This window comes from Erinaceus europaeus, chromosome 12, assembly GCF_950295315.1.
Source record: "Erinaceus europaeus chromosome 12, mEriEur2.1, whole genome shotgun sequence".
NCBI lineage: Eukaryota > Metazoa > Chordata > Mammalia > Eulipotyphla > Erinaceidae > Erinaceus > Erinaceus europaeus.
The window spans coordinates 85,323,618-85,337,802 of record NC_080173.1 but is presented as its reverse complement, the minus strand read 5'-3'; the positions used below and the strand labels follow the sequence as shown (position 1 = coordinate 85,337,802).

At 49.0% G+C, this 14,185-nt stretch overlaps 1 protein-coding gene and 1 long non-coding RNA gene across 10 annotated transcripts in view; one reads left to right on the top strand and one right to left on the bottom strand.

Annotated features, from left to right (window-relative positions):
• Positions 1–14,185, bottom strand: part of LOC132542047 (uncharacterized) — a 111,537-nt gene that overhangs the window by 65,101 nt on the left and 32,251 nt on the right. The window lies entirely within an intron of this gene.
• The window catches only part of DLG4 (discs large MAGUK scaffold protein 4), a 42,493-nt gene that overhangs the window by 8,469 nt on the left and 19,839 nt on the right, over positions 1–14,185 (top strand). For 2 of the 9 annotated variants that reach the window (XR_009553187.1, XM_060204268.1), the window contains exons 1-8: positions 3,962–3,986; positions 4,509–4,673; positions 8,599–8,653; positions 8,790–8,848; positions 9,040–9,164; positions 9,262–9,431; positions 9,539–9,675; positions 9,839–9,983. Coding sequence is in view for 8 of the 9 variants with exons in the window: in XM_060204268.1 (XP_060060251.1) it covers positions 8,819–8,848; positions 9,040–9,164; positions 9,262–9,431; positions 9,539–9,675; positions 9,839–9,983 (607 nt within the window). In the remaining variant the exon portion in view is untranslated. Of the gene's footprint in view, positions 1–3,961; positions 3,987–4,508; positions 4,747–8,598; positions 8,654–8,789; positions 8,849–9,039; positions 9,165–9,261; positions 9,432–9,538; positions 9,676–9,838; positions 9,984–14,185 lie in introns of those variants that run through there. The other 7 variants (XM_060204272.1, XM_060204271.1, XM_060204269.1 and 4 more) reach the window with 7 other exon arrangements.

The window sequence follows — 14,185 nt, the reverse complement described above, 5'->3', positions numbered from 1 at the left end:
GCAGTTGCTCCTAGGCCTTTTCCTTATTCTGCCCTAATTTATTGGGGCTTGGTCCTTCAATAGCATCCAAGCTTCTGCCTGTCTGGCCCTGAGCCCTAGTAGGCTAGAAGAGGGGATCCCCCTTTCTTGCCTGGTCTGCTTTGGTCATCCTGTAGTCTCTGACTGAGGGATGCTAACCCTGAAACTTCATCTGCTAGTTTGCAATTTTGGAATTTATCTTCTCCCCACACCCCTCCAGGTGATGTCCCAGCCCTCCGGCCTCACCAGCAAACCCCCTCCCCCATATTTAAAAACATTTCCAGGGAATGAACATAGGACTTAAGTTTCTCCAGCCACCTTCTGGGAACTTTGGTACCTATTCCTTATTCCCCATTTCCTCACGTGGTTTCCCAATTGGAGAAACCTTTTCCTGTGCTCTAGACAGCCCCCCTCCTCCGTGGGGGTGGGGCAAGGAGAGATGTGTGCAGCTCACTGTGACGATTTCCTCAATTTCCTCTCTCCCACTGCCACTCTTTTAAAATGCTTTTTAAATATTTTATTTTATATTTATATTAAATATTTTTAAAATTTAAAAAAATTAAAAATATTCATTCCCTTTTGTTGCCCTTTTTTTATTGTTGTAGTTATTATTGTTGTTATTGTTGCTGGATAGGACAGAGAGAAATGGAGAGAGGAGGGGAAGACAGAGGGGGAGAGAAAGATAGACACCTGCAGACCTGCTTCACCGCCTGTGAAGCGACTCCCACTGCAGGTAGGGAGCCAGGGGCTGGAACCGGGATCCTTACGCTGGTCCTTGCTCTTTGCACCTTGTGCGCTTAACCCACTGCGCTACCACCCAACTCCCTATATTTTATTTATTTTAATGAAAGAGAAAGATACAGTGAGAGAGCCCTGCTCAGCTCTGGTTTATGGTGGTGTTGGGATTGGACCTGGAAGCCCAGAGCCTCAGGCATGAGGTCATTTTGCATAACAATTATGCTGTCTCCCCAGCCCTACCTTCATTTTCTTTCTAGCACGAAAAACTGTTCCTGTTCACCCCTCCATTTTTTTTTTTTTTTTTGGGCCCTGATGTTCATTTCCTTATCAGACTCAGTAATTTTCTTTGGGGGGGGGGGTGTTAGATGAAGATAGAAGGGCATTGAATTTAAGTCCTCCCCCAGATTCTAAAACTTGAGGTTACAACCTTTGGTCCTGCTTCAGCACTCAGGGAGTTGGGAGCCTTGAGAAGTGAGAGAGAAGAGCTGCTTTCTCCCTTCCTTGACTCTCCCCAGTTCTAGGGTACTGTCCAAGCTGAAGACCACCTTTTCTGAGTGTGGAATAAATAACCTCTTTTAGTTCTTTGGGTCCAGTTATTCCCAGGTGCTCTGTGATACTTATACTTTCCTTATTTAATCTTCTCTATGTTTTGTGTCCATGGTATTAAAACCCAGAGCTTAGGATTCTGCTTTCAAGTCTTGGGCTAGAAAATGAATGTATCTTGAGTAGTTTTTTCTCTCCCTTCCTTCCTTCCTTCCTTCCTTCCTTCCTTCCTTTCTTTCTTTTCCTCCAGGGTTATTGCTGTGGCTTGATGCCTGCACCATGAATCCACTGCTCCTGGAGGCCATCATTTTGTTGTCATTATTGATTGTTGCCATTGATGTTGTTATTACTGGATAGGACAGAGAGAAATTGAGAGTGGAGGGAAAACAGATAGGGTGAGAAGATAGACACCTGCAGACCTGCTTCACTGCTTATGCAGTGACCCTTCTGCAGGTGGGGAGACTGGGGCTCAAACTGGGACACCTGGTCCTTGTGCTTTGCGCCATGTGCACTTGACCCGCTGTGCTACCGACTAACCCCCCTCCCCACCTTTTTTTCTATTTATTTTCCCCTCCAGGGTTATTGCTGGGGCTCAGTGCCTGCACCATGAATCCACTGCTCCTGGAGGCTATTTTTTCCCCCTTTTGTTGCCCTTGTTTGTTGTAGCCTTGTTGTGGTAACTATTGTTGTTGTTGATGTCTGTTGGATAGGACAGAGAGAAATGGAGAGAGGAGGGGAAGACAGAGAGGGGGAGAGAAAGACACCTGCAGACCTGCTTCACCACCTGTGAAGCGACTCCCCTGCAGGTGGGGATCCGGGAGCTCGAACAGGGATCCTTAAGCCGGTCCTTCAGCTTTGTGCCACGTGCGCTTAACCCGCTGGGCTACCGCCTGGCCCCCCTCCCCACCTTTCTTTCTTTCTTTTTTTAAAAATTTATTATTGGATAGAGACAGAGAAATTGAGAGGAGAGGGGAGATAGGGAGAGAGACACCTGCAGCCCTGCTTCACTACTTGTGAAGTTTTCCCCCTGCAGGTGGGGACCAAGGGGCTTGAACCTGGGTCTTGAGCGCTGTAATGTAAGCGCTTAACCAGGTGCGCCACTGCCTGGCCCCTTCTCCCCACCTTTCTTTAAGGCTCTTCATAAGTATCCTGGTGCACCTTGTTTCTACTTGTTCCTCTGTCCCTCATTTGAGGGTCTTCGTGGTGTTCACACCGTTCCTTCAGTTTTCTTTCTGTAGTCTTGACTACTATGGACAAAGCCATGGCTCATCAAGATTTCCAGAATCGTGCTCTAGTCTCAGGCATTGGCCTTGAGAAGCTCCCTCCAGCTTGATCTTACAAAATGATTGCCCTGAAAATGTTGGGCTTTTTTTTTGACAGAAAAAAATCCTGCCTTCTCTTTTTTTAAAATTAATTCATTAATTAATTTATTTTTCTGCCTTCTCTTTTTACCCCATGTGTATTTTGTTTTCTCCAGCCTTTTGTTTATTTACTTATTTATTATTGGATAGAGACAGAGAGATATTGAGAAAGGAGGGTGAGATAGAGAGGGAAAGAGACAGATAGACACCTGCAGCCCTGCTTCACCACTCGTGAAGCTTTCTCCCTCCAGGTGGGGTCTCCCTCCAGGTGGGATATTCTCCAGTCTTTGATGGAGTCCTGAATATGATGCCTTCATCTTCATCTTTTTAAAAATTTTTTCATTTGACAGGGCACAGAGAAATTGAGAGGGGGGGTGAGGAGATAAGAGACACTTGCCTCACTGCTTCACTGAATGTAAAGTCCCATTTGTCACCCCCCCCCATGAGTGGGGAGCCAGGGGCTTGAGCCTGGATCCTTACACATTATAATAGGTGCACTCAACTGGGTGTGCCACTGCCCAGCTCCCTTCATTGTTTTTTCTTTTTTATTGTTGTAGTTATTATTGACGTCATCACTGTTGGATAGGACAGAGAGAAATGGAGAGAGGAGGGGAAGATAGAGAGGGGGAGAGAAAGACAGACACCTGCAGATCTGCTTCACTGCCTGTGAAGTGACTCTCCTGCAGGTGGGGAGCTAGGGGCTCAAACCGGAATCCTCACGCAGGTCCTTGCACTTTGCGCCACCTGCTCTTAACCTGCTGCGCTACGGCCCGACTCCCTCCCTTCATCTTTTTTATCTATCCTTTTGAGCTTGGTATTTGGGAGGGTCTGCTTCTGTGGGGACAGGAGGACCCAGGCAGGGCTGCTGTCCTTCACTGCTGTCTCCAGTTGTCCTCATCCTCTGCCTCTTTGCCCCACCAGTTAATCTCATTTACTGTTAAACTAACCCCTAGGCCCTTGAAGAGATTGTGATTGGGGAGGGAGACAGGGGGTCATGTTGTGTCTTTCAATGCAAAAGGCTAGAGGGAGACCAAGAACTCATAATTAGGCCCGGCAGGGGTGGGGAGTGGGGTTGCTCAGTCTACGAATATGCCACCTACCTTTGCACCTCTCAGAGCACTCTGGCCTCTCTGTTCTGCCCCTCTCCTCCCTCACCTCCTTCTAGCATATCTGATTAACTGGCTGTCCTGTGGGCATTTGTAGGGGTGTATCCCTTTGCTGACAACTTGGGAGCCAGTGAGGCTAGTGAAGAAAAAGCTGGAACATCTAGTTTTGTCCTTGATGTTGGTAGTGGCTGATGCCGGGCCTCTACCCCGGGTGTGCAAGGTGCTCGAAAGCAGAAAGAGAAGTTTTGGTGGGGGGCTGAGGCGATGAGGGTGGGGTGGATGGAGTGGAGAGTGGGAGCAGCACGTGGTGGGGGGGAGGAGGGAGAGGCTAAAGCATGGGGTGGAGATGGTGGAGGAAGCAAAGCAGTTGGGGCTGGACCTAGAGAAGGGGGTGCAAGTGACCGAAGAGCTGTAGCTCTGTAAGGATGGAGACCCTACCTAGCGAGAGGGGTGAGGGGCTGGAGGGAATGTGCTGGTGACGAGGAGTCCTAGGGTGTTTGGAGGAGGATTTGGGGAGAACTGAGGGGTGTGAAAGCCTTGGCGGGCCTGGGGGCTGTGGGGTGGGAGGAGAGAGGGGAGCCAATGGGCTGGAGGAGAGGGAGGGGGAGGAGCTGGTCCGGCCCCAGGGCCTTCCGCACTGCACTGGGAAGAGGCGGCGGGGCGGGCAAGCGGGCGGGAGCGCTGGCGGCTGGGATCCGAGGCACTGGGCCAACCCCAGTGACGCCTGTATCCCCATCCCCAGAAATACCGCTACCAAGATGAAGACACGCCCCCTCTGGAGCACAGCCCGGCCCACCTCCCCAACCAGGTAAACGCCCCCGAGCTGGTGCACGTGTCGGAGAGGAACTTGTCCCACCTCGAGGCCATCCACGGGGTCGTGGGCCACGCCCACCTCTCCCCCCTCAAGGTAGGAGACTCAGGCGGCCCCTTCCCCAGCGCGGCCTGCGGAACCTCGGAGCTACAACCACCCCCAAGGGCCGGTAGGGTGAGAGCTGTAGGTGGGAGGCTGGAACTGGGGGGTTGGCACTTGGGCTCCAGGGTCTGGGAAAGGGGCTTTCTTGGGGGGTGGGGTGGGGAGGGTTGGAATCACCTTGTTCCCATAGAGAACAGAGGCCAGGCAAGTGGGAGTGGGTGTAGAGTTTAAAGAATGTGTGTGTGTGTGTGTGTGTGTGTGTGTGTGTTCTGAGCACAGGTATGTTGAGACCTGCATCCCCCATGATGCTCCCTACGCACACTCAGGCCCTCTTCATTCCTTCACACTCTCCACCTCCAGCTCTGCATTTCTGTGTCCAGAGCGCTCTGTGGTGCTAGTGCTGGCCTCATTTGCTCTCCTCCTGTCCCTGCCTCCTTCTCCTCCCCCCACTTTCAGCCTCTGGGCCTGGATCTTCCTGTCCCCAGCCCTTTCCATCTGTGTGGCCCAAGACTTCACTTTGTGGGGCCTTGCAGCCTCATCCCCCTCCTTTGGCCTTTGCTCCCCTCCTTTGCTCCCTCCCCCCTCAGCTGCCTTTCCCTGCTGGCAGGCAGGCAGGCAGGCTGGCTGGTTCTTGATGCTGCCTTTCTCCCTCCCACGCAGGATCCTGTCTCTCCCTGATCCCCAGCTCAGGCCCTCTGCGGCCTGATCAGTCCTCTCTCACCTGATCCACCGCAGTTAGTCAGCTGCTCTCTGCCAGCTACCCCTTCCATAGCCATTCAGTACTTCTCTCATTTGTCCTCAGTCCTCCCCTCTCTCATCCTCCTGAAACCTCACCTTGACCGGACCTTCTTTCTGTGCCTCTCTGCGCCCTTCTTTATCTACTAACACCTGTTCACCTTCTTCCTCCCTCTCTGTGCTCACAGAGTGGTTTCCAGTCCTAGGAAGGACCTTGTTTTTGAGACCTCCCATTCTTTAAGTCACTTCCCATCTTTCCCCCTCAGTTTCCACTGGGGCCACCAGGCAAACTGACATTGAGGGTCAGGGGAGGGGTTGCTGGGTTCTCGGAGGATGCTTTGGAATGTGGAAGTTACTGACATCTTACCAAGATGAGGAAGGGTTACTGAGACCTAAGGATGAGGAAGCAAGGAGGGGACACAGCAGGCTTTGCGATGAGAAGGCAGAACCAGGGGGGAAATTGGAGAGGGACAGCAAGACCATTCAAGCATGTAGCTAGGTGAGAAGACAGCAGAAGGTGAAAGGCTCTGGGCAGATAGGGATAAACCTGTGAAATCAGGGCAGTTGGTTGGACTGAGGAGAGGAAGAGGAGTCAGGCCCCAGAGTTGGGGAGATGGTACAGAATATTACTGTGAAATTCTGAGGGCTGCAAGGGATGAAAGAAGGAAGATTAAAGAGTTTTTTAATTTGTTTTGTTTTGCTTGGCACCGAGGTTATCATGGGGGTTCAGTGCCTTCATTGTTACTGTTGACTATTTTTTAAAATATTTATTTAATCCCTTTTGTTGCCTGTGTTTTATTGTTGTAGTTATTATTGTTATTGATGTCATCATTGTTCAATAAGACAGAGAGAAATGGAGAGAGGAAGGGAAGATAGAGAGGGGGAGAGAAAGATAGACACCTGCAGACCTGCTTCACTGCTTGTGAAGTGACTCCCCTATGGCTGGGGACCTGGGGGCTGGAACCAAGATCCTTACTCAGGTCCTTGCACTTTGCGCCATGTGCGCTTAACCCACTTTGCTACTGCCCAACTCCCACTGTTGACTGTTTTTGAAAAGAGTGAGAGAGAAAGAGAGGGAGAGGGAGTGGTAGGGAGAAGGAGAGGGAGAGAGAGATGTGCAGCACTGCTCCACTGCTTATGAAGCTTACCCCTGCAGGTGGAGTGGAGACCTGTGGCTTGAACCCAAGTTTTTGCTCTATGTGCTCTACTGGACTCACCCTCCTCCCCATGCCCCATGGGTTAAGCCTTTGAGAAGGGAGACAGTCAGAAGAGATTGTGAGAAGTGGTAGTTAGGATAGTGCTGAAATCTAAGTGTGGGAAATGGAGGTGGAGGGAGAGAGTGCTTGAGGCCCCTAAGAATAGGAGGGTGGGGGGCTCAGGACAAGGTTTGACTTTCAGGAGGTGGGACTCTTGAGAAGTGAAGGATTCCATTTTGGGGCTAGAATCTAGAAGGTTTGAGGATGGAGTAAGGGAGAGTGGTGAGTGGTGTGATCTCTCTGGAGAATAGAAATGAGGATGGAGGAGAAATGCAGGGACTCAATACGGGCTAAGACTAGGGCGGGAGGATGGATGGGTGGAGTGTGGAGGCTGGGGTTGGAGGGTGGGATAGGGATGTGGATGGAGGATGGGATATGGGGTAGAGAAAGAGTTGGGAAGCAGATGGAAGCAGCTAGGGATGAAGGATGGGGTCTGGAAGCTTGTAGGGTGGAGCTAGGGACTGAGAGTAGGCTATGGGATGGAGGATGGATGCCGATGCAGTTTTGACAGTTGCTGGCTGTTAAACTGGACAGCAGCATTTGCTGAGATGTGGCGGGTTATAGGACGATGTTTAATAGATTTTGGGTTATGAAAGCTATCACAGAACCTGGAAATGGTAATGAGTATTAAGAAATAACAGTAGGAGACAGAAGGGACCCGCTTTGGAAGGGGAGAGCGAGGAGTCTGGGGAATCCTTGATGAGTGCCGCGCTGTTGGCACCTCAGAATAAATATTTAAGGAGATAGGCTGAGGACCCCAGAAGAGCCTCTTGCCTTCCCTCATTGCCATAGCTACGACTTGGCTGCGGTTGCCCTGGCAATTGGGGAAGCCCCTAGGACTGGCCCAAAGCTGCCCGCCCCCAGTCCAGAGACCCCAGAGGAGGCCACTAACGTCAGGGGCCTGGCCACGCCCCACTTTAACTCTTTCCTGAGTGGAGGGGGAGGGAAGAGATGAGAGAGGACAGGACCCGGATGTCATCCTTGAGTCCCACCTCCTGACATCCTTTCCACTGTGTGGGGTGAGGGGTGTGTTGCATGGGGGAACAGAGATAGGTTATTCAGGATGCATTGCTCCCACACCCCTCCAGCCCACACCCCTCCAGGAGACCTCGGGGCTCATGGAGGGCAGGGCTCTGGCCAGAGAGGCCGGGCTAGCTAATGCTTCTGCCATTAAGAGTCTGCTAGCTCCTGCTCCTCAGCCACACCTTCTCACTTCCCCTTCTCCCCCTCCCACCCTCGTTGTCCTGACGACAGGCTTCCAGGAGGTGGGTCTCCCCAGGCCTTGGCTGGGCTTAGATACCGTTGCTAGGCAACAGGGTCCCTAGAGGAAGGGGTGGATTGGATGGTGGGTGGGCGAGAGGGAAGGAGGAGCCGGTAGCTGAGGGGAACCCTGGATTCCGGAGGTGCAGGGTGTAGGGCAATGTTAGTCAGGTGAGGGGCAGATCAGGGGGCAGCGTTATACCTGTACCTGGGTGTTTGTGGGCAGTCAGGAGCAGGAAGGCGGCCAGACCTCATTGGATATAAGCTCTGGGGTGTATATGTGTAGCACTTAAGAATGTAACTCCCTGTGGTGTTACATCCGGTGAGAGGCTCCCTTTCACCACCCCCCACCCAGTGTGCCCCTCCCTTCTTACCATCTGCCATCTCCCCGTCTGGCTGTCTCTCCCTTCTCACTTCTTATACACCTCCTTCCACAGTCAGGGGGCCTGGACTGGGCGGGATTAAGGCCAGGCACGTGTGCATGCTGTGTTTGTGATCTGGATTGGGGTTGGGTCCTTGTGTGGCACCAGGGGTGGCAGAATAGACTCTGTGGAGAGGCTGAAAGGATTGCCCCATCAGTGGAACCCTTAGTTATGAACTAACTCCCTCTTGAGCCAAGGCTCAAGTTGCTTTTTGTCTGTTTCTCTCTCTCTTTTTCTCCTTCACAGGCCAATTCTCCCCCTGTGATTGTCAACACAGACACCCTAGAAGCCCCAGGATATGTGAGTTGTTTAGATTTGGGGGCTGGTGCAAAAGGAAGGAGGGAAAGAGGGAGGGTCTGGGTTCCTGTAGCAGGGCAGGGTAGGGTCTCAGGCAGGAATGGCTGTCTCACTGTTGTTGTGTTTTTGGCCTGTGCTGGAGTTGCAGGTGAATGGAACAGAGGGGGAAATGGAATACGAGGAGATCACGTTGGAAAGGGTGAGCAGGCTCCTTTGTCTGAGGTCCCCTTGGCCCCCGTGTGTGCGTGTCCCTGTGTTTTCTAAATGGCCAGCCTCTAATCCTGTTCATTCTTGCTTTGGCTGTAGCTCCTAACCCATTTCCCTCCCTCCTTGTGCTACCCAGAAGTGGGCATTGAAGGGAGCTGACCCTCTTCCCCTTCTTCTGCCCAGGGTAACTCAGGTCTGGGCTTCAGCATCGCAGGTGGCACTGACAATCCACACATCGGTGACGACCCATCTATTTTCATCACCAAGATCATTCCTGGTGGGGCTGCGGCCCAGGATGGCCGCCTCAGGTGGGGAGAGGGGACAGGGGTTAGGATGCTGGTTCCCTTGAAAAGGAGGGCCGGAGCAGTGAAAACTCCTGGCTCAGGCCCACCTTGTTTCCCTCAGGGTCAACGATAGCATCTTGTTTGTCAATGAAGTGGATGTGAGGGAGGTGACCCACTCAGCTGCAGTGGAGGCCCTCAAAGAAGCAGGCTCCATTGTCCGCCTGTACGTCATGCGCAGGAAGCCCCCTGCTGAGAAGCTCATGGAGATCAAACTCATCAAGGGCCCTAAAGGTAGTCAGTCACCACTAGATGTTCACCCCTGTGCTCTGTCCTCTGTCCCCAGGCCTGCCTGTTTCCCAGGCCCCTGGGGAGTCACCTCTTCCTTCTCCTCCTTCTAGGTCTTGGCTTCAGCATTGCAGGGGGCGTTGGGAATCAGCACATCCCTGGTGATAACAGTATTTATGTAACGAAGATTATTGAAGGGGGTGCGGCCCACAAGGATGGGAGGTTGCAGATTGGAGACAAGATCCTGGCGGTGAGGACACTCTACCTTCCAGCCCTAATCACTTTTCTAGCTCCCAGTGGAGTCTCACCTACTGACCCTGGGCAGCTCAGGCTTCTTTGTGACCTCAGGCCTAGCATATCTGTTTCAGGGCTGTTTCTGACTCTTGTCTAAGGTCTGCTTTCTTTGACCCCAGGTCAACAGTGTGGGGCTGGAGGACGTCATGCATGAAGATGCTGTGGCAGCCCTGAAGAACACATATGACGTTGTTTACCTAAAGGTGGCCAAGCCCAGCAATGCCTACCTGAGTGACAGCTATGCTCCCCCGGACATCACAACCTGTGAGAGCCCACCAAACCCCAGAGCCCCTCATGACCCAGCCTAATTATCCCTGAGACACTCCAAGTGACCATTCCTCTTCCTCCTCTTTTATAAGACATTATTTATTTAGCAACACAAGATAGAGAGGGAGAGACACAACTAGAACATCACTCTGACACATTGGATGGTGGGGATTTGGGGGTTGAACTCAGGACCCCATATTTCCCAGCCCGGCACCTTGTTCACTGCTCCACCTCCCTGGGCCCCCACTGAGTATTCTCTTTGATGTTTCACATGAAATAGCCATAACCATTGCTAGCCTGTGGTTGGAGAAGAAATGGAGAATTGGTCATCACAGAAGAACTAGAACAGATTGTCAGCCATATTTCCCCCAGAAGACACAAGGCCCACTTGGTTATATATATATTAAAGATTCTTTTCTTTTCTTTTTTTTTTAAAATCATTTACTTACTGGTTAGAGACAACCAGAAATGTAGAGGGAAGGAGGTGATAGAGAGGGAGACAGAGTGGTCCGGGAGGTGGCAAAGTGGATAAGGCACTGGACTCTCAAGCATGAGGTCCCTAGTTCAATTCCCGGCAGCACATGTACCAGAGTGATGTTAGAGTCTTCTCTCTTTTTTCTATCTTCTTCATGAATAAATAAATAAAATATTAAAAAGAGAGAGGGAGAGGGAGGGAGAGACCTGCAGCACTGCTTCATTATTCACAAAGCTTTCTCCCTGCAAGTGGTGATCGGGACTGAACCTGGGTCCTTGCGCCTTGTACTGTGTGCTTAAAACCTGACCCTGGTTTTATATATACATATATTTTAAAAATTCATTGATTAATTAATGGGAGAGAGAGCCAAAGCATCACTCTGGCATATGTGATGCTAGGAATAAAATTCAAGACCTTCTGCTCGAGGGTTCAATACTTTATCCACTGTGCCACTTCCTGGGCCCACTTGGTTTTATGACTCAAACCTTTTTTTCTCAGACCCTCCCTTTTTTTAGTTTTAAAAGGTATTTATTTGTTTACTTTATTGCCACTAAGGTTATCTCTGGGGCTAGGTGCCTGCACTGTGAATCCGTTGCTCCTAGTGGCCATTTTTTCCTTTACAAAAATTTATTTGATAGGACTGAAATTTAGAAGGGAGTAGGAGATAGAGAAGGAGAGAGAAAGAGACATGAGTAGCTGTGCTTCACCACTGTGAAACTTCTTCCCTGCAGGTGGGGACTAGGGACTGGAACCCCAGTCCTCACACTTGGTAATGTGTTCACAACTGGTTGTGCAATTGCCCGACTACAGATCTGCTTATTTACTACTAATAATAGGGAGGATATGATGCTGGAGGTCAGGCTTGGGACCTCGTGCTTGAGGGTCCAAAGCTTTTTTTTTTTTTTTGCCTATAGGGTTATTGCTGGGGCTTGGTGCCAGCACTATGACTCTACTGCTCCTGGACGCCATTTTTTCTATTTTATTGGATAGGACAGAGAGAAGTTGAGCGAGGAGAGGGAGAGAGAAAGGTAGACACCTGCTTCACCGCTTGTGAAGTGACCCCCTGGAGGTAGGGAGCTGGGGGCTTGAACTGGAATCCTTGTATCGGGCCTTGCGCTTTGTGCTGTGTGCACTTAACCTGGTGTGTTACTGCCCTACCCCCAGTGTCCAAAATTTAATCCACTGTGCCATCTTCTTGGCCATTTGTTTTTTTTGTCATCAACATTATTGTTGGGGCTGCACAAAAACTCCACTGCTCCTAGTGGCCTTTTTTTTTTTTTTCATTTTTCTTTCTTTTCTAATATAGAGACAGAGATCAATAAAGAGGGAGAGAAGTAGCACACTTGCGGCGCAGCACTTCTCCACTGCTCTTGAAGCTTCTCCCCTAAGGGGAGTTGGGCATGACCCTGGTCCTTGACTGTGGTGACATGTACTCTTTCTGCTCAGTACGCCACCACTAGTCTCTAGAAAATAATTTGTTTGTTTTTGCATACTTATTTATTTATTAATAGGAGAGGTAGGAAGGGAGAGAGGAAGAGAACCGGAGCTCTAGTGCATGTGTTGCTGGGGACTGAACTGAAGACCTCATGCTGACGGTATGAAGCTTTATCCATCGTCCCAGCTACCAGTCTGCTCCTATAAAATTATTTCTTTTTCCTATTAAATTCCTTTTTTTAATATTTATTCCCTTTTGTTGCCCTTGTTTTATTGTTGTTATTGGTGTCGTTGTTGGATAGAACAGAGGTAAATGGAGAGAGGAGGGGAAGACAGACGGGGAGAGAAAGGTAGACACCTGCAGACTTGCTTCACTGCCTGTGAACTGAACTCCCTGCAGATGGGGCGCTGGGGGCTCAAACCAGGATCCTTATGCCGGTCTTTTCACTTTGCACCATGTGCGCTTAACCCGCTGCACTACTGCTCAACTCCCCCTATAAAATTCTTAAGGAGCAGATAATTGATACTTTTTTTTTTTTTACACTTTCTGAGTATAGGAAAACACAATTTCTTTTTAATTAATAAGATACTTTATAACAACATAGTAGCAAACCAAACTTAATAGTTTGTTAAAGGCATAAGATTGTTGTAATTTGTTTCAGAAAACTGAAAGGTGACTGAATACTCCAGAGCTGGAGCTGTTGAATATGTATAATTATTGCATTAAAAGTTAAGGGCAGAAGTAAGATCATTTCAGGGAAGGACATACGATAAAATTCAACATCTGTTTTCAGTGAAAATTTATTAAGCTAAAAGCAGTGGTATTTTCCCTCATGAAATAAACCTTTTTTTTTTTTTTTTAAGAAAGTGAAAAAAGACAACCCACAGAATGGGAGAAACTATTTGCAAATGTTATATTTAACAAATAATTTATATCTAGAATACACAAAGAACTCTCACAACATGGTAAGGACAGTACATGAAGAAGGAGCGAAGGACTTAACAGACATTTGTGTTAATCAAAGTAGATATAAAAGTGGCCAATAAGTACATAAAAAGATACATAACATTGTTACCCATCAGGGAGACTAGAACTAAACCACTTCATACATATCAGGATGAGTAAAATTAAGAAACAGACAAAATGTTTGGAGAGGATGTGGAAAGATTAAAAGATTTACAAAAAAAAAAAAAAAAAGCAGTGGTATTTTCCTTAATGTGATTAAGAGCAGTTACCAGAAATTAATAACAAACATCTCATAATGATAAAGATGTAATAGTGTGTTCATTAAGTTAGGGCCTAGACGAGAATGCCTCTTACCATTATCATTCTATTATTTTTTAAAATTTATTTTAAAAAGGAGACATTAACAAAACCATAGGATAAGAGGGGTACAGCACCACACAATTCCCACCACCAGATCTCCGTATCCTATCCCCTCCCCTGAGAGCTTTCCTATTCTTTAATCCTCTGGGAGTATGGACCCAAGGTCATTGTGGGATGCAGAAGGTGGAAGGTCTGGCTTCTGTAATTGCTTCCCCGCTGAACATGGGCATTGACAGGTTGATCCATACTCCCAGCCTGTCTCTCTCTTTCCCTAGAAGGGTGGGGCTCTGGGGAAGCAGAGCTCCAGGACATATTGGTGGGGTCGTCTGTCCAGGGAAGTCTGGTTGGCATCATGCTGGCATCTGGAACCTGGTGGCTGAAAAGAGAGTTAACATACAAAGCCAAACAAATTGTTGAACAATCATGGACCTAAAGGCTAGAATAGTGCAGGCGAAGTGCTGGGGGTACTCACTGCAGACTATAGTGTACTTTTGCTTTCAGGTATATATTTTGCCCTAGTTTATGGATAGGTGTGAACATATGCTCTATCTTACGAGACCTAACCTATATCTAGGTTTTTGGACTTTGTTAGGAAATGAACCACCTGGAATGGAATTAGAGAATACTATGAAAGGAAAGGTCTCACCCAAGTAATGAAGCAGAAGGGTTGTCATTCCACACCTGAAGTCTCTGGACACAGTCTAAAGTGAAGCATGCTGAGGTGGTACTCGTTGCGTTGATTAGGTTGTGATCGGTGGATGCAATATTATTTGATATGAATTGAGAGAAGCATGCAGGAAAGTGCACCCCACCCTAAGGTTCTAGGACTGGGGGAAATATAGGCTCTATAGTGGAAATGTGAGATTCCTGTTGACTTGGGGTTCAAGAACACAATAGCTAGTTATTGCTATAATCACATTATTTGGTAATTGGGTTAACTTTGAAAAATCCCTTTGTTAGGGT